The sequence below is a fragment of the Akebia trifoliata genome, chromosome 4 (genome assembly GCF_017979445.1).
Source record: "Akebia trifoliata isolate Shusen 1 chromosome 4, ASM1797944v1, whole genome shotgun sequence".
Lineage (NCBI taxonomy): Eukaryota > Viridiplantae > Streptophyta > Magnoliopsida > Ranunculales > Lardizabalaceae > Akebia > Akebia trifoliata.
The window spans coordinates 23,139,403-23,159,591 of NC_141378.1; the positions used below are offsets into that span (position 1 = coordinate 23,139,403).

Here is a 20,189-nt window from a genome sequence, read left to right on the forward strand (position 1 = left end):
CATTGCCAGTCCTAGTTACAACTAGAGTTAAATATGAGGGTATTTGGAACATTTACATTAATCTCTCAGAAAAAACCTTTGTCAAGGGGGAGATCTTATCAATTTGAAAACAAAAGGGGTATCTCTAATATTGAGAAAAACTGGAGGGACATGTCTAGGCTCAATCCTCGTGTGAATAATATGAGTCTTCTTTGGTCCACAGGCCTTAACTATTCTTGGCCAAATCAATCACCGGCGCAACTACCCTAACTACATGATCAAATACCACTGAATACAAACAAGATTTGGTGCATCCCCATATATTATTATATAATATTTTATACCCTTCACCAATCACATGTGTGTTAAATAAAAGACATTCGATTGGTCATATTTGACATCAATAGTCTTTAGTGGCTATAATTAAATTGTTCATAGGCGGTCAAAAATATATAACCATTCTACTTAGAAGTCAGCACTTGTTCATTTGTTGAAGAATTTTTTTTTTTTTTTTTGGACATGGTATCCCCATTGGTAGTGGACTGGGCCCCGGTTCATCAGACAGTCCATTGGACAGGTCTGATCTAGTTTTTCCCAGTCATACCCAACAGGACAAATCCATGGCCTCATGCACCTGGCCCACACAGCACATGCGGCAGTTAATCAAGGATGGTCCAGAGTTTCGAACGCACAACCTAGAGGAGCAAACTCTAGTCATGCGTCTTACCGCTGAGGCACACCCTTGGTGGGTTTTGTTAAAGAATTTGATGATAGCCTGAGGGATGATAGATGATCATATACCCATTTGTATAGAAGATGAGGCACTCAAGTCAAATGGACCAATGAGATGAGCTTAACCTTTAAGAATTACTAAGAGCAAACAAAAATTTCTTATTGTGTTGTGAGAAGCATTGAAGCATAATTAACTTTTCTAATCCTTCACTAATGAGAAACAGGAGTGATTTTTTGCTCTTAGAATTTCTCATCACAGTGCCCACAAACTCTCTTAAGATGTTTCGCATTAAACCTAACAAGGGTAATTTTGTAAATTGGGATACCATTAAATACACGTGCACTTCTGATTCGTGGATCTCAGATTCTGTGAGCAAAAAAAAATTCGAAGTGGGTGGTTTGTCACAAACACCACCTTTTTAAGGATCCTCAATCTTATATTTAAGTATGTGGGTCTGAAGATATACCCTCAATTTCACGGCCAAAAGTATCTATGATTAAGATCGAAAATATGTCCTTTGAGATCTGGAGATGTAGATCTTGTACAATAAGTTCAAGGGCGCCGAAAGTTGATAAGATTGGCTTTAATTGATGGCAGTTGTGATGCAAATTCTGATGAAGATGGATTATTGTCGTGTAATAATTGATGGATGAAGTAGGTAGCCTAGTTTGATAACAATGTAGATATGAAACTCCCTCTTTTTTTCTTTATTGCTTTTTTTTTTTTTTTTTTCCTTTTTAAATTTAAATCAAGATGTGCATGAGTGATTGGTATTGCTGCCTTGCTACATGAATCGATCTAACAGCCAGGGATGAGAAAATCTGAGTTTGACCCATACATTCATCAAAGCCATACATCTAAAAAGAGTTGCTGAAAACAAATATGGAGATAACTTGTTTGAAAAAATGTTGTTAAGACATTAGAAAACAAACAAAACAAAATGAACAAAATAAGATTTATTTCCTTCTTTTGTTGTTGGGAGATAGAAGTAGTGACAGTAACCAACAAGCAAGATCATAATTATATCATATATAGTTTTTTTTTTTTTAATGTATTTATTATTTTATCTTTTCGTGAAAATTAAATAAAATTATCATGGAATTTGTAAAATGGTATCATCTAAATATCTAAAGTCAAAATGATTTTTATTTTTATTTATTTTTACATAACTTTGCTAGAGTGACATGAAATAACACCCAACGTAGCACTACATGTGCAAAGAATCATCAATTTTACAAGTGTGTAAGTGTCATATCTTGATAAAAAGCATCGATAGTTTTCTTGCACAATTCGTCCTCGGGTAGCACGTACTATTTCAAATGTTTTTCTGGTCACTCTAGCAATTTCTTTTGTATAACCATCTATTGTACACACATTTATTACAATTAGGCCGGTTATGTTTGGAAATGGTAGTTGGTGGGAGTTGGATTTACAACTACTCCCACCTTCAAATTCTAATTGGTTGTTTGGTTCATCAATTTCATGGAGTTGAAACTCTAAGAAGGTCCTCAACTCCCATTTTTAAAAGGAGTTGTAACTCCCACCTATTTAGGTAGGATTCACAACTCCAGAAAAAATATCTTTAATCCAAAAATTCGAGTTGGCTCACCTGAGTCATCTATTACATAAATCATTCAACTCACATTACATTATTTATAATCTAGATTCCTATTTAAATAATTTTAGTCTTTTAATAAAATAAAGTGATTAGAATAAGTCATAAAATGGGTAAGAATTTCTCCTCAGGTCACACCATTGATTCTCTATATACCCCTTCACATAAAAGTGATTATATTTAACTGTTGAACACATGTTAGGGTGGTTGGTACGTGCAACCTACAAAAAGAAAATGGGTCGGATTTTATCCGAAATTCAATTGATCCGAACATGAATTTAGTGGATTTGGACCATTTGGAGTAGATCCAGACAAAAATATGGGTTGGATATGGGTTGATGTCCTTTAATCTAAGTCAGATCTAGGTCAAATACAGATCCATCCCTAAATCCACTTAGATCCGAATGATATTTTGATTTGAAAATTATTATTTTTTGCTTTTCAAAATACCTTTTATCTACTACGTTAATATAACATGAATTCTTAGAAAATAAATAAATTGTAATAGTAAAATTGAATAATATAGCAAATAGAAAATAAATGTTGAACAGTCCAAAATTATTCAACCCAAATCAAGTAATTCTGTCAGATGGATTCGAATATGGATTTTTTGTAATCAATATGATTCTGATATAGTTTTAGCTAATAAGATCCGAGTTGAATTTAGATTCAGATCCAAATAAAAAATTCGGATATAGATATACTCAGATCCAAGTATGTTTCATGACAAAATCATATTTATTTAAGATAATAAATATATAAATTATCAAAAATTAATTATTTTATCAAAATTTAGAAAATCCTTTTGACTCGATTGAATTTTATTAACTATAATAATATTTTCCAAGTAATAAAGGAGTCATATTGGATCTCAGTCAAATGCGAACAAGTCACAACTGAATTCCTACACGAAACCAAACACTAGAGTTTATTTAAAGTGTTAGAATAAACTCCAACTCCGACCAACACCCACTCCAACTCCAAATCCCACTAACTACCGCTTCCAAACACAGCCTTATATACTTTATAAAAACGTTTACCAAGCAAGAATCAAAATACTCTTTTAAGTTTTTATCACTAATGACAAATATTAGTTATATTTCAATGATATTATGAAAAGTTGTGAGGTTTGCTAACATCTCCAAGATGCCTTGGACGAAAGAATTCCCCTATTGAGAGAACTTCCAACATTCCAAATTTTATAATAATATATGTGCTTACACTAGATGCAACATGTATAATTTAGATTTCTCATCTCAAGGAGAAAAATAAAAGAGTCGTGATAAACGTTCGTGCAAAAATGTACATGGTCTGTACGTGACTAACATGGCAAAGGCACACAATCATAGATCTTTTTCTTTAGGATACACAAGGATAAAAGCTCTATGGTTATCTGCCCTTACCACGTCAGTCGTGTATAGATTGCATATGTGTCAACGCATTGTTTTATCATTAGTAAAAGAGGGGGCGGGGGAGGGGGAATAAGGGTGAACTTCAACATAATTAATACAAGTCACACCCACCTTTTTCACCTTCTCAAGAATTCACATTGATAACAATATGCTACGCATTCACACTTCTTCACTTCTAATACATACACCTCTTATGGGACAATAACGGTGAACTTCAACATAATTAATACGAGTCACACCCACCTTTTTCACCTTCTGTGGAATTCACATTGATATATGGACCATGTCACCCTTGATAACAATACGTTATGCATCCACACGTCTTTACTTCTAATACATACACCTCTTATGGGACAATAAAGGTGAACTTCAACATAATTAATACAAGTCACATCCACTTTTTTCACCTTCTCGGGTAGGGGCGAAGCCAAGATTTTATTGTAGTGAGGGCAAACTATAATTAATGGTACAATTGAAAAGCTTGAATATGAATAGTTTTGGGAAGAAATTCAAAGATATTTGGTGAGAAGTTGAAGAAAAGGCTATTTAGGTCTTTTCCAATTAATCCATGAGAGAAGGCCCAATCAAAAGACAATGGTATCTTCAAGAATTGCAAGGGGGAAAATTTGGAGGGAGGTGATGCGGTGGGGGCAAATAAGGAGGGAAATGAGTGAGTGGAGGAAAATGAGGCATGTATTTAATTGAAAATATAGGACAGTCTCAAAGTTCAATGGGGCCAATTCCCCCCACAAGCTCCTTACTTGCCCTGACCCTGTTCTGTAGAATTCACATTGATAAATGAACGACGTCACCCTTGATAACAATATGCTATGCATCTACACTTCTAAAACTTACACCACTATGGGACAATAAGGGTGACCTTCAACTTAATTAATTCAAGTCACACCCACCTTTGTCACCTTCTCTAGAATTCACATTGATAAATGAACCACGTCACCCAGGATAACAATATGCTATGCATCCACACTTCTTTACTTTTAATACATACACCTCTTATGGGACAATATCAATGGGAATTTTCAATCTTTTAAATGGAAAAGTTACTTTATGGGTTCTATCATGGGGATCTTTTCTTTCTAAATTCCCCTCAATTTTGGTTGATAACTAAACAATTTAGTTATTGAAGTTTGTCAAATAAATGTTCCCTCATATTAAAAAAAAGGACTCCAACTATCCAAAACACCCTTTCTCCTAATAATTAATTCTTTCTCTCACCTTACTTGAGACTTCTTAATGTCACATTATGATTTTATATCACAAACAGAAAATAGTTTGGGCACAAGGGAAACGAAGGATGTGGGTGAAATTTAAAGATCCTTGAAAAGATAAATTATCAAATCGAATTTTTTTTTTCAAAAAGAAAATAAATGTTTAATCCCTCATCGTTCTGGATCCTTCACAAAGTTGGAGCACAGGTTTAAATTGGCAACGAAAAACTTAGGAAAAAACGTTGAAAACGAGAAAAAAAAATGAGAAAAAATATGAAAAAAAAGAAAAATAAAAGATAAAAAAGAATATTAAGAGTTATGAAAAATATATATCTAAAGAAAATTCATAAAATCAAGTTATTTGTATCAAATTCCACAGTGAAAAAACAAGAAAGTGTTTACTTTTTTTTTCCTGTGAAAAAATCAGGAATAAAATGGTGTTTTTTGTCACAAATGAAAAAGTTGCATTTTTAACAATTATAATTGTTAGAGATGCAAGACGCATTTTTTTTTCAAACAATCGTCGTTATTTGTTACTATGCTCTGGATGACATTCAATGGAGAAAGGTAAATAATGATTTAGAATACCATAGTTTTGTTGCCTTTGAATATTTAGTTATCCAAAAAAGCAATAATTACATTGCTTTGCCAATAATATAAACAATAAATTCACAATTTTATTCTTTAAAAATAACAATTTCTTCCTTTTCAAATGTATCAAAGCAATGACTTAGCTATTTTGAAACATTTGAAAGGACGAATTATTTTGCACTTTCTTGCCAAAGTTGGAGATTGTAGTGTAGAATGTGTTGAAATTTAGAGGTTTGAATTTGAAAACCCTTTAATATTCAATGGGTTTAAACCATAGGGTACAAACTCAATTCCAATTTTATGTTATATGCTTTATGCTTTATGTTTTTTTTACTTTTGCTTTATGCTTTAGTTGATAGTATTGGTTTTGCCTTGTGTAATTTTAGTCTCACATTGATTAAGTGAAGAGTTGATTTGCAACTCTTAAATTGTTATACTTCTATTAGTTTTACAATTGATAAAAGTAGTGGACGAGCTCACATGCATACATGGGAGCCCAAGAGGAAAACCTAAGGTTCCAATTGGAATTTGGATCCATCGATTCGAAAATCTTAATACGTATGTATAGGTACGATGCGTGCGTAGGGAGGTGCAAAATCTCAAATTTATACTTCGCGTGAGTGCGCGCAAAAGCTCATTTTTTGCTTTAAAAAGTCCATTTTATTTAAAATTCTAGTCGTTTAATTCATTTGTATTGGTGGTGTCTGTTCTGAACCAGTATAAAAAGAAGAGGTTTGTGACAATTTTAAATAGTCACTTCCTCTTTTATTTAAATACTTTTATTTAGTCAATTTAACTACATAGTTTCTCTTGTTTCTTACTTAAAAAATTTTGTTGTTCTATTACCATCAGTATACTAACATTCTTCATTGTGAGATAACACAATATCGTCGAGTTTGAAATTACGTACCAATTAAAATACCCTCTTGGAAACGTGGGTTATTGTATCCTGGAGAGTAAACACTACTATTTAAGTAAGAGTACCCTGTGGTACCGTAGCAGTGGCAAATTTTATTTTAAGACAATGCTTTATGCATACCTCAACCATTATTTTTAGGTAACGTATTTTTATTACATTCAATTCAAAAATCAGGAACTATTTCAAACTTCTTCTCTCTCTTTCCATAAGAAATCAATACACATTTTATAATAGAATGTGATGATACTGAAACGAGGGTCCACACTATTTTCACTAAACGTAGAACAAAAAAGCTAACTGTACAATGTTAACATTGAAGATAAACATGAGGTGAAAAATATAAGGTGTTCCATGGCCATATTGTAGGCCAAGTCTCCTAAGAATGTAAGCCACACATACATCAAGTGTCCCATGAAATATAGGCCAAACTGCACTAAGGGCAGGTATATATATATATGAAACACTACGTCATATTGGGGTTTTTGCGACGCCAAAATTGCGCTAAAAACGACTGCTAAAGGCTGTCGTTTTTTGCGACAGTTTTTAGCTGTCGTTTAACCGTCGTTTCAACGAAACTGACGTTAATAAGTAAAAATTGGGGTGCCAATAGTCACTCTTAAGAAAAATTGTTTCGAGACCTTCGTTTACAGAAGCTCGATCTCTGTCGAACTTCTTCTCTCTTCTCTCACTCGACTGCTCTCCTCTATATCTCTCCCGCTCGACTGCTCTCACGCTCACTCTACTGCTCTTCTCTCTCTCTACTTGTCTCTGTCTCTCCTCTCACTCTCACTCTACTGCTCTTCTCTCTCGACTTTGTTTGTCTTCGCGCTTTCTCTTGAATCCGTCGCTTTTCTCAAATTTATCTCTCTCTCTTAGTCGACTCTGTCTCGATTTCGATCTAGCATATCTCTCTCTCGCTCACACTCGACTCTCTCTCTCTGAGAATCGATCAGAGTCTTTTTCATTTTGGAAAGTAAATTGATCGGATTTTTTTTTTTTGAAAGAAATCGATCGGCGTTTGATCGAAAGCTTTAGGGCTTTGTTCGATCTCTTTCCCTTTGCTTGGTTTGTGATCGAATCTTCAGGTATGTTAAAGTTTTTGATTGAATATCAGATTTTCCATAATTAATTTAGGGTTTTAAATGTTTTCTTCCTTGTTAGAGCAAATACTGTTGTGTCTTGTTGATTTAACCTTCTTCAAGACCTTGTTTGCCTCAACATACCCAACTACTGTCACCTTCTATTGTTTCTTGTTTATGTCCACAGATTTAACTCCTAAACAAAAAACGAAAATATTGGAGAAATTTTTTTTATGTCATATAGTTTATTCTTATAATTTTTTTTGAATGATTTGAATTGCTAGCGTATGAGGATTTACCTAGTTTTATGTGATATAGAGTTAGTTATTGTGATTGGTTCAGGTTCATTTCCGTCGGATTTGATTTTATGCAATATTTCTTGCTCTATATGATTACGACTACCTAAGGAAATATGGTCTTCTCTACCTAGGCTTTTCCTTGTGGAAAGGTTGGATATAGTTCAAGGAACCATTAGTTTTCATTCATGTAACTTTTACTCGGATTCATGTCCTGGTATCCTACATTGACTTGAGATGGCAATACTAGACATTTAAGAATAAACCTACTTGTTTGGGTAGGTGACGGCCTAGTTGTTGAGAAACAGATCTTGGGTTTGTGATCTGTCTGCACCTTTTGAGTTACTGATCTCACTATAAACAGGCTTACGCATTTGCAACGCTAAACAATTTTTTTTTACCTAGGCCAATCAAATGGATTGCATTCGATAAATATTTTCTTTCATTCACTTGCATCTAAATCATGAACTTTTTTTTAGCATTCAGGATTGTTTACATATGATGACTTGGATGTATAAGTGTGTTGCCAGTTTTCCAGTGTTTGATGATATAGGAACATCATTAAAAACTTTATTCTTTTTTCTCTAAGTAATCTTCTTTTTTGCTTCTCATTTTCAAGGGATATCAAATGTGCTAATATATTGGTGGATGCAAATGGATCTGTAAAACTTGCAGATTTTGGATTGGCAAAGGTTTCTTTCTTCTCAGCTTGCTATCTCTTCCATGTTTCTTATTTGTAAACTTCTTTATCTTACATTGCTGGTTTGCACCTTCTCAGGCAACCAAACTAAACGATGTGAAATCTTGCAAAGGCACTGCATTCTGGATGGCCCCTGAGGTTTGCATTGTCTTTATGATAGTGTTACATTATGCATCAAGTGCTGGCAATTGTGTCAGGTCAATCGAACATATATCTGTATCTCAAAGCATGGTGTTAAATATCAGCCAATAAAGATACCTCATTGTAATGGAATCTGTCCAGATGAGGATGATATAGCTGTCTCTCTAATTATCAAATCTGTTCCTCAAGTTATTAATCAGAAGAGCCATGGCTATGGGCTTGCAGCAGATATATGGAGCCTTGGTTGCACTATCTTAGAGATGTTAACTCGTCGACTTCCTTACACTCCTTTGGAATGTGTACGCAATTGGTCTTTTCTAAGTTTATTTTTTTTAACTTGCTTTATCTCTGCCCTTGCACTATTTGGCAATCTGATGATTCAGAACTTCAAGTGTCAAGAGTGCCAAATTCTTCAAGTGCCACATATCTGATAATATTTAGGCAAATATTTCACCCTTTCAATCTTCCATACAAATTTTGCATGCACCCACTTTGGATATTGTTTCCAACCTCTTTTTATTTTTATTTTTTATTTTTTGTAGGTTTAAATGTGAAGGGGTTTTTATCCCAAGTATGTGGTATTGGTTTCAAGCTTTAGTAGTTTTTTCTCTTAAGATTTCTCTTGTATGACAGATGCCATCATTATTTAGGATTGGCAGGGGTATCCCACCACCAGTCCCTAATACCCTTTCAAGTGATGCACGGGACTTCATCCACCAATGCTTACAAGTTAACCCAAACGATCGGCCCTCTGCTTCTAAGCTCTTGGACCATCCATTTGTCAAGAGGCATCTTCCAATTTCCTCGGTATCTGGTTCCCCCCCTTTGCATAGTGATGGGAGACAATCTTAGATTCACCTTGCATCAAAATTTGATGTTCGAAGATAATTAAGGTAAAGATCATTTTAGATATCAAGTGTTCTATTCAAAATGGAGATTAACTTGACCCAAACATACAATTCATTTTTGATGGTCTGAATAAAATTCATTTTTGTTTTTCTTAGAACCTAAATACTATAATCTAAAAAGTAAAAAAAATCCTACAATTTTAATTCATACAATTCACTAAAGTGGGCCAATTGTTTTTTGTGTTCTAGTCACACAATTTTAATAGAAATTCATACTTCATATTGAAGTGTTCTATTCACACAATCTTAGGATTTAATAACATTGAAGTGTTCAATTCGTTTTTGTTTTTCTTGACCCTAAATAATACAAAATAAAAAAATTAGTGTATTCTGTTTTTTTGGATAACCTAACAGTCTAACACACAGGTGTAAGGACAATACATGCATGTCCATCCATGCAAACTCAAAAGTTTATAATTTAGATTGTTGATGAGAAATCAAAGCTTGTTTAATTTGAGACTGAAGTGATGCCGTTGATGGCAAGGGTTATGCTAATAGTTCTTTCCCCCCTTCCTATTTAGACTGCTTACATGTTGATACATGATTTTGATTTTCTCGAGAATACATCTTTTGTTCATATATTGTCCTTATAGAGGCTGCAAGGTATATTGTTTTGTTAATATTTGAGTATTTATTCAAAACCTTGTCATTATATGATTGATTCAGGAGTAATTTAATTAGGCTTGGTTCACATTTGTTTAACTTATAGAGAAAAAACTTTGTGGATCGTATGCTTCGTTTATTTGAATTCCAATTTGATCTGAATCATACACCTTGTGACTTTAAAATCCGATTTGATTCTGACAACATTGGTTCGTGTAACTTTCTTAAACATATTTTCAGTAATCTAAATTTAAATCTCTCATCTGTATATACATTCTTTTTATTTCTGCAGGATTGCCAGTGGAATGATTTGTTGGGAGCTTGGGGCTCATTTTCCACTTTTTGGGCTTGGTTCAGATGGCATTCTTATACCCTCTGTTCCACCCCAATTGGTGGAGAATATAGCTAAATTTAAATAATTTTCATGCAGCTTTCCTATGTATAGACCCAGGCATGAATCCAAAGCCCTAAAGGTGTTAAGCATGCACTTTATCTCCACATTGGTGTTGTGTTTACCTGTAGCATTTAATGTTTCTTTATTTCACCTTTTTGTTCTGGTTTATTTATATCTTGTTAGTGGTTGTATGGTGTGTGAGATTGTTAAGTATCTTTCTTTATTTTTGCAGGCAACACAAGAAATAGAGAAATGATTGTAAATTGAAAATGGATAGCGTGTAGCTTAGCAAAAAAAAAAAAAAAGGGAAAAAAAAAGAAAAAATAAAAGAAAAAGAAGGAAATAAAGAAGAATTTGAAGAAAATTCTTGACGAGTTACATATCGTGTGGAGAAAAGGGGAAGATTACTGTAGTAATTCAATGGAAGCCAGCACTAGACAATTGGGGGCCTAACTCTCTCAACAAAATGGTGAGTAGATGAGATTCTCAACTAGTCGGACATGATTGGGAGTTCAACTTTTATATGAATGTCCGTGTCATAAGTTTGACACTTGCATCCCTTAATGCCATGGCAAACACTCTTTTGTGCCCAACTTACTAGTGGATATTGGACTTACCCTTTGGTGACCCTAGACAGCAAACAATGGCCTGAATGGTGATTTCTAGCCCTTGAATTTTATCATTCTCGTAGGTGGTCTTCAGTCATTTGATTTGACCATGCGTTTTGGGTATTCGAATCAACATCTTGAAATCACCAATCGGACTGATTTTGTGTAGGCCCACTGAGAGCTGAGGCATTTATCCATGGTACCGGTTGGCCTGAATGTGCCACATGGCATTTATCCATGGTGCAGGTTCTTATTGTAGGAACGTTGTTTATTTTCATCTTGTAACTTGTATTGATTGTTATAGTTTTTAAAAATTCTTGTGGGGCAAGTGCCCTCACTGTAAAGCTGCCCCTGCCATAAGGTGATCGTCAAGTACATGATTCATAGAGCTGAAATGTTTTGTTTCAGAAACTTTAGGTTTGGTGTCAACTATCAAATGGTGCATGGGTGTCAGGAAAGATACAATCAACTTCCGGGAGAATGCTTTTGTTTTGATTTACACTGTATTTTCTGACCTAAGATTTATCTTGCTTGGTTCAATATTGTTAGTAGTTTGCAGTCGTTGATGTTAGAATATATCTGTACTTTGGTTCCTTATTTAGTTTGACACATTTTTAGTAGTATTTATTTATGTGCTTGTCTTGAGTCTCAAGTTAAATTTTATACGGATTATGTGGAAATGCTAGTCCCACAGACATTCCTTTTCATTTGGGACAATCTTACATTCTTATGTGTAATATTTATGGCAGGCTAGGGCTCCTCTGGGTGTTCTAAATGTTGGTCGAAAGTCCCCTTTCATTACAACAAGCAATTGTATTGCTTATTTTTATTACTATTTCTTTCACTATCCTTAGCGTTCTTAACCCATGATAAGTGATGATGGCAATTACATTATTCTTATGTAATATTTATCCTTCTTTTTATTGACTAAATCCAAATCTGGTTGCATATTTGGTTATAGTTTCCCATTGAAAGTAAAAAGTGGAGATGGTGGCAATGATTAAGGCCAAGCTGTTGAAATTACAAGTTAGGAAGAGACTCAAGGACAGAAACTGGGTCTCCAATAGATTAGAATAGCTTAAAACTAATCGAGTGAGGTTTTTCATGGAGCTGAAGCAATCAGGCATTTCCTGTAAGCACCCTACTAGACAAAGCTTTTGAAGGAGAGGCGGAGGCGAGAATGGTTCAAAAGAAGGTAGCAACTCTTCTTGGCTGAAACAATAGTTGTTCGAAGCTGATGCTGATAGAGATAAGGAGAGAAGTCCAGTCATCTTCATTATAGAAGCATATAACTCACTTGCATCTTCTTCCGTTAACTGAAGAATTCAAAGCTCTCTGATTTGGGTAAAGTTACTTAACTCACTGGCAATGCCATCACCGACGTATAAACCACTCAAGGTCTGGAGGTTTGTCAATTGCCCTATCCCTATAAGGGCTAAGGTTCATTCCTCCCCATAATTGTATCTGTTTATTTTAAGGTGCCTTAATTGTAATAGATTCCGAATTCCACTTGGTACTTTTTTGAGCGAATAACAATCTATATCCAAATTTTGGAGGTTTCGAAGATTGCCTATACTCTCTGGAAGCTTCTCTAACTTAAGAAACCACAATTTTAGATATCTTAGGTTAATCAGATTCCCACTTCTTCTATTACGATGCTCTTACTTCCTTCATAACAGAGTACTAACACCTGCAACAATTTCCATATGGCTGTTGTGTCATACAGGTTAGAAGTGATTTGCCTATCTTCGATTCTCATTTCTTTGTATATAGATTAACCTACCTTTGATGCTGAAATAGTATTAATTTAATGTCACAGAGAGTACTGGAGCATTGCCATGACCAAAACACCCAGCGTATCATGATGGATGAGATATTGCAATCTGTTTGCCTGTTGGCACAAGACCAGTATGGGAATTATGTTGTTCAGGTTTGTTATGTTTTCAGAAGCTTTTTAAGTTGAGAATAACATCTGTGGGAATTAAAGTCTTGTTTTTTCCTGCCCAAGACATCGCCTCAAGAGAATATTTTAAACTTTGTACGTGATAATAAATGCAACACGCATGACTGCAGCGACTATTGGAACATAAACCTGAGTCACACTATGAAATTAGATGGAAAACAGTGGTATAACAAAAATTAAGACAAAAGCAAAGATATCATAATACCAATTAGTCTATTGGGTGCTTCAATCACGTTTTCAGACTAGAAGAAACACATGCACATACAGTTGATCTGTATGCTCCCCAACCTTCTAGAATGCAGCAGTTCTGCTCACAATATCACTGATCTCATTCATTCTCCCCTCCATATATATATATATATATATATATATATATATATATATATATTTGGGATGGGTAAGCTGGACTTGAACCCACGACCTCAAAGTTGCTTTGCAATGTGGCAAACCAACTGAGCTATGGGTCTAAGCCCTTCCCCACACCATCTATACTTGTAAACTGTTGACTTTGCAGCTTCGTGTGCTTAAAATAATATAGTTCACATGTTCTTTCAATTGATTTATTGCTTGTATTGGTAACAGCATGTAATAGAGCATGACAAGCCACACGAACGCTCTTCCATAACCAAGAAATTAACTGGGCAGATAGTTCAAATGAGCCAGCAGAAGTTTGCTTCTAATGTTGTGGAGAAGTGCTTAGCTTTTGGTGGTCCTGTAGAATGTCAGATCTTGGTGAATGAGATGCTTGGCTTCACTGATGAAAATGAGCCTCTACAGGTTTGCCAATTCTGCAAGATTTATATCAGTAGATGTGGTTGGAAAGCATATCCTAGAATGGATCATCGGAAGAATAAAAGACTACAAGCATTGCAACTTTCTCAGAATGGATCATCGGAGGAGATAGAGATGGCCGTGGACATAACTGCTTTGGCTGATACCAATGAGGACCCGAGTATGGAGATTGAGGATGGAAGAGATGATGAGGAGATGGAGGTGGAGGATGGTGATGCAGGAGGGGACAGGTCTGATTTCAAGGAAAAGATCTTGGGTGTGTTGAAGCAAGGAGACTTTGAGGAGAAGAGATCTTCTAAGCACACTCAAGTGGATTAATGGAGAATAACATCTGTGGTGTTAACCGTGTGTGTCAGTCACAAAGCTCGACCCAATGGAAGCAAGAGAACAAGAAGTGGTGATATATGTTCTACTAATGATGCTACTTTGGTAAGTTTTATCCGTGATCTAAAATATTGCTTCCACATTTTTTGTCAAATCCCATCCGTATGGGCATCTCTTTCTTTCTTCAAAAGTTTAGATATCGGTTTGTAACCGATGTCTAAAGTCTCAGACTTAGGACATCAGTCTTATAGACATCGGATTTCAATCGATGTCTAATGTATATTTTTTTTTGGTAGTGCTTTTAGATTTGGAACGGTTTTAAGCCGTTCCAAATTATATGTTATGACGAGCAAAAGCCGTCGTTTTTTTCGACGGTCATTTTAACGGGCTAAAGCCGTCGTTGTTTTCGACGGTCTTTTTAACGGTCAAAAGCCGTCGTTTTTACCGACTTTCTTCAGCAGTCGCATTTTAATCGCGACTCCTTTTAAAACGACTGCGCAAACGACTGCAAGGGCAGTCGTTTTTGTCAAAAACGACTGTTCAAGACAGTCGTTTATCCCGCAATATGACGTAGTGAAAGCCCTTTGAATGAAACCTATTTATAATGGTTAGGAACTCAATATTAAACCTCATTGATTGAAAGCCCAAAAAAAGGAACACATTCAATGATCTGCACGTATTGACCTGCCATGTGAGGGCAAACATCAGCGTTCCCCACAGGGGTTCTCTCATTTAATGATCTACTAATGGCTGTTAGATGGCCTGGTTGAGCAATGAATGTAACATGGAAGGACAGAATCCTTGCCTAGGACTACAAATTGTGTAGATAAATTTTAATCACTTATACAAAATCCCAAAAAATTTGTCAAATATCTCAATATCTTATATTTCAAAAATTTCTTTGGATTTGAAGATTAAATTAGATTAATCTTAAGGTTGGAACCTAGGATTAAAAATATACCCAAGAGGATGAAGATGACTATTTTGGGAAGAGAAAGATATGGGTTTTCTTTTTTTTTCTTTTTTTTTTGGGTTGAAGACGAGGGTAATGAGGTCATTTTGCATTAGTCTATTGGAGAAGACAAAGGTCATGGTGTAGTTAGACATTTTGGTAAATTTTCGAGATACCTTATGTTTTTTAAGGATTTTGTTAACATGAGTGTTCATCACTCTTTGGAATTTGATATCCAAATGGACCCCCATTCCTTGTGTGTGCGTGTGTATAGATGCAAAGCCATTATTATATTTTTCGCCCGACTCTTCTCACTTTTTTACAATTTTTTTTTTATGTTCAGGTGAGACTAATCCCATGGTTGTACGCACCGCCCCTCGGAAAGTCCTATGTACAATTGGTTCAGTCGAGGGTTGACCCTCCAGGGTGGCCCCAAAGAATTCATTGCTTCGTGGGGTTTCAAATTTATTACAATATATTAACTTGCCAAAGTCCATGGTTCTTGTTATGATTTGTAGAGCTTAATGGTATTGGTCATCAAAAAGGATGTACTATCAATTATTTTACGGTTCCTCCTAAAGGTATTTTCGTACTTTTATTGGTGAGAGGGTGCAATTTAGAGTTTCTCTTCATAGTTGATTGGTGTGGATCCATAGACATTCCTCAATCTTGAGAGAACCACTAATATCTCTATATTTTTCTGTGTGTGCGCATGTTTGCATCTTTGTTAATTTTTCTATATTGATCTGGGTTCAATTTCCTTACAATTCCAACTCATGAATATAATTGGTAGAGGAGATTCACCATTTCCTACCCTTACAACATTAAGATTTTCCATAATGCGATCTCTAGGAATAATTTATTAGTTAGATAACCTTCATGGACAACAAGGTCAATGCCACCAACCAACCCTAAACTAGAATGAAACACTAATGTAGGAATATTGAATGTTTCAATTTGTTTTGATATGCCTCTTAATGTTCCGATAGAGACAATGTTGGACAAACCATGCACAATACAACCTCCGTAAGTTGATCAAGAAAAAAAAATTAAGATGAAAACTATAAGAGTGTTCAAAAAATATAGAAGATCTCAAAGGACATATACAAACCAAATATAAAAAACTCACTAATTAACTCATATACACCATTCAAGCATCATCATTGTCCCGTCCTAATTGTTAGTGTCAAGCCCTTTCAAGGTCTAAGTGCAAGCTATTCGAACAATGCCCGACATATCATCAACCTACACCTTATAAGCAAAATTTTAAGATTATGTACCTTAAAGAAAGGTTGACATAAAACCAATTGATGGGAAAATGGAAACAAGTACTTTATTGTCAAGTGACATTAACAAAGATTGGGAAATATTAGTGTCAAAGGTCTTTGGCTTGGTATCATTTTGAGCCACTAGTGAGCTTAAGCAAGTCATGACTGAAATCCCAAAGCTTCGTACCCAAATCTTTATTTTGAGCATGAGAATAAGGTTAAGTTTCACAGCAATTGGCAAAGTATTTTCCAGTGACACCTTTCAAGTCAGGATCGAGTCAAGTCGACTTGAATGGGTCAAATAAAAATGTATTAAAATTTTAATATTTAAAATATAATTTATAATATTCAAAATAAATAAAATATTTCTCTACAAAAATATTACATAGTACTAACTAACTCAATCAAGTTTCTAACCTAACTTAAGTCAAGTTTATTTTTTGAGTTGATTCTTCCTAGCTAACGATTGACTTGATATATTCCAAGGTGAAGTCAATTAATTCCACGATTTCACTAGAATTTTAGGGCTAAATCACCTCAAAATCTAATCCAATCAAGTCAAGTCAATTTCAAGTCGATGAGTATTAAATCTATGCAATAAAACCATGATCGTCATGTCATCATCCTCAAAAAAGTTGAAGATAATTGATTTTGGAAAGAAAAGTCAAGGAGAGCAACAAAACTCCACAGACTGCCTAATTGACACCAATGTATTGAACAAACCTTGTGCTTCAGAACCCGCAAGAAAGAATGTGCTAAACTATTATTATGAGCAGGAAACTTTGCTACAACAGTTAAGAAATTGCAGTAAAGATTTTTAGATCATTTTGTATCAGTATATAAGAGAATACCAAGATCAAGGGTTATCTCCATCTTTGAAAAAATAAGGGAAGAAAAAAAAACAAGTGTTTTTATATCATTTACCATTAGCCTATAAGAGAAGGCCAAGGTCGAAGAGTCATGTAACTCGTAGTTTGCTGGTGTAGTTATTATACTTTTTCATAATATAATATATTTCTCTCATCTCACCGCCATTTTCCCTGAAGTTTACATCGAAATAGTTGAAGAAAATGAAGATGAAAATTTCATATGGAATAGAGGTTTAAAAAAAAAATTGAAAACATAGTACGAAGAAGAAGAAAATGTAATTGAAAATGGGAAAGCACCTTGGTAACGAAGTGTATTACCTTTGTATCGTAGCATAATTTATTTGTAACATAGCATATCATCTAATGATATTAGTCTTCATAAAGGCATCATTTCTATATCGTTGTGCCATGCTGTGTAACATTATTTATTTTTTCTTTTTTACATTTTTAACTATGAGGAAGAGGAGACAAATGTATGTAAAGTATGGATGTTGGAGCCAATAGCAAAAGCTTGGTTACATAAAAATAGAGTTTCTTTACTTAATAATGGAGCTTCGTTGTTGATAATTGTGTAAAAATGGAGGGATGAACAATATACTAGTAGCTTAAAGGTGTAAAATAAAAGAGAGAGTGTAGACACCTCATTTTTGCACTTACTTGCTTAATCAACTCGTCAACCGACGATTCCCAATGATAGATGATTATTTCAATGTTTTATTTGTTACTAAATATATTTCAGAAATTTAGATGAGGTATCTCAAACTAACAAAACTATAGAAATCGCGCTACGATAGAAAAATATAACCCCAAAAGCCTACAAATCATCATTTTTCAGACAAAAAAAAGTTTCACGATAAAAATCATTAAAAAATGATCAAATTATCAAAATACCCTTAACCTCAAAACATTCCTAGAGCCTACATTACGCTTAAAAAAACCCTTTCAAACCCATAAAATAATAAATCGAAACCAAATAAACTATTTCACCAATTTTCTCAAAATTCGATAAAATTACGAAAATGTCCCTCATAAAGTTCACGACTATTTCGCACAAAAAATTTCATAAATGACACAAACCAATATTCCCATTGAATTTCTTACAAAAAATCGACTCCAAAATATCCTGGAACATTGAAAAATGACTTAAAATGCAAAAAGTCTTCTCCGAGGATAAAATGGTAATTTTACAATTTTAATAATTAAAATTTTTGAAATTAATAATTAAAATATTAATTAATGTAAAGTGAAATTTTAATTAAATTTTTTTTTTTTTAAGTCAAGTCAATCAAGAAAGACTTAAGTCAAAATCCTAAAATCTAGTCAATTAAGTGAAACTTAGGTTAAAACCCTAAATTAGTCAATCAAGTAAGACTTAAGTCAAAACCTTAAATTCTAGTCAATCAAGTGAGACTTAAGTCAAAACCCTAATCAATTTAATAAGACCAAAGTCAAATAACCCTAATAGAATTCTAATTAAACTCTAAAACTATCTAAAAGAAACATAATTTGACTCTAACTCTATCTAAAAAGTTTTTAAAAAAGTTTATAAATAGAAGCCTCCACACCCTAATCTCGTATCCAAGGAAAAATCCTAGAAACAGTAGGTCAAGAAGCCTACCCAACCTTCCTAAAACCCTGATTTTGAAGTCCTAACCCCTTACCTATCATTCAAACCCCAACTTTTGCTCTAAAAAATCGAGAAATCCTTCAAAAATACCCAGAAATCCATAAAAAATTAGGAAGTACTTATATCTAAGGAGAAGATACTTCATCTTGGAAATCCGAAGCGGATCTAGTAACGAAAACGAAGCAAGGAATTTCTTCGTCAGCTCTAAGGGAACTATTATTGTAATCATCTAGGTATTTTTCATTCTTATTTTTTTATTTTGGTCTTTTAGCAATATAGTTTTATTTAGAAAAAGTAAACATCGACATTTGCCAGGCGGGGTTGGTGCCTATCACCTTCCAACCCCGTAACGTGATTCTCGGACCTGTATTTTATTTCGTAGATTAGTGTTATTTATCTTTTAGAGTCAATGTTCGATTCTTAGACCATAATAACTAGGTGGTGAATCCCAAACCTCAAAAGTCAAAAATGAGTCTAAATATATTTTAGCTCGTAAGCACGCTCAAATGCGAGTATAAATAGAAAAGTTACAAATTCCTCGATTACCGAGTCGGATCAGATCAGGTTAAAATAATGATTTTTTGATAAAGAAAGAATTGTTAAGATTCAATTACACCATTGGGTTCATAACAAAAAATTATTGAACATGGACTAGTTACTTATCTTTTTTGAAGTCCAAAAAGTCGAATTATCGTCAAAAACGAAAATGATGTCAATTTTAGGGATCACCACAGTTCAAAAATGTAAATTTTTGTTAAAAATATAATTTTTAGAGATTGACTACACCATTAGATTCAGAATGAAAAATTAGACGAAATAGAGTATTCATTCGTCATTTTTTTAGTCCGAACGGTCAAGTTATTGTCGATCAAAACAATAGACAAAATACCGATTTCGTCCCAAGATATATATAAATAAATTTAAAAAAAAAATTTCACTTTCACCTTCATTTTAAACGACCCAAAAATCAGTAACCTCTTTTTATTTATTTATTTTTATTTTCAACCTCAGATTCATTGCGAATGGCCCGTTTTCGATGACCGACATAGAAGGGAAAAAAGTCCGCATCCTCGACATCTACAAAATCCACCCAAGATCTCTTCATTTCATCTTCTCTTTCATCCCGTATCATCAAAAATCAATTGTATTCATATACGGGGGTTTCGAAACTTTGACCTCAGATTTCA

General features: G+C 34.1%; 1 protein-coding gene and 1 long non-coding RNA gene across 4 annotated transcripts; both read left to right on the forward strand.

The window, feature by feature from the left end:
- Window positions 1-6,945: 6,945 nt before the first annotated feature.
- On the forward strand, window positions 6,946-12,092 carry LOC147404526 (uncharacterized). 3 transcript variants are annotated; one of them, XR_015177813.1, is made up of 5 exons: window positions 6,946-7,563; window positions 8,473-8,545; window positions 8,632-8,691; window positions 8,884-8,993; window positions 10,832-12,092. It is a non-coding gene; the product is annotated as an uncharacterized LOC147404526 (long non-coding RNA). The 3 variants fall into 3 exon arrangements; XR_015177815.1 differs by having other exon boundaries at window positions 8,920-8,993; XR_015177814.1 differs by having other exon boundaries at window positions 8,923-8,993.
- Window positions 12,093-12,915: 823 nt separating this feature from the next.
- LOC147404527 (pumilio homolog 2-like) lies at window positions 12,916-14,617 on the forward strand. The gene is made up of 2 exons (XM_086440535.1): window positions 12,916-13,137; window positions 13,753-14,617. The coding sequence occupies exons 1-2, from the start codon at window positions 13,018-13,020 to the stop codon at window positions 14,278-14,280; spliced, it is 648 nt and encodes a 215-aa protein (XP_086296661.1). The 5' UTR covers window positions 12,916-13,017; the 3' UTR covers window positions 14,281-14,617.
- The last annotated feature ends 5,572 nt before the right edge of the window (window positions 14,618-20,189 follow it).

Excerpts from the sequence above, each read along its gene's own strand:
- LOC147404527 (XM_086440535.1), top strand. The coding sequence starts at position 13,018 with ATGTCACAGAGAGTACTGGAGCATTGCCATGACCAAAACACCCAGCGT. Across the intron at positions 13,138-13,752 it reads ATGGGAATTATGTTGTTCAG|CATGTAATAGAGCATGACAA; the intron begins GTTTGTTATGTT and ends TATTGGTAACAG.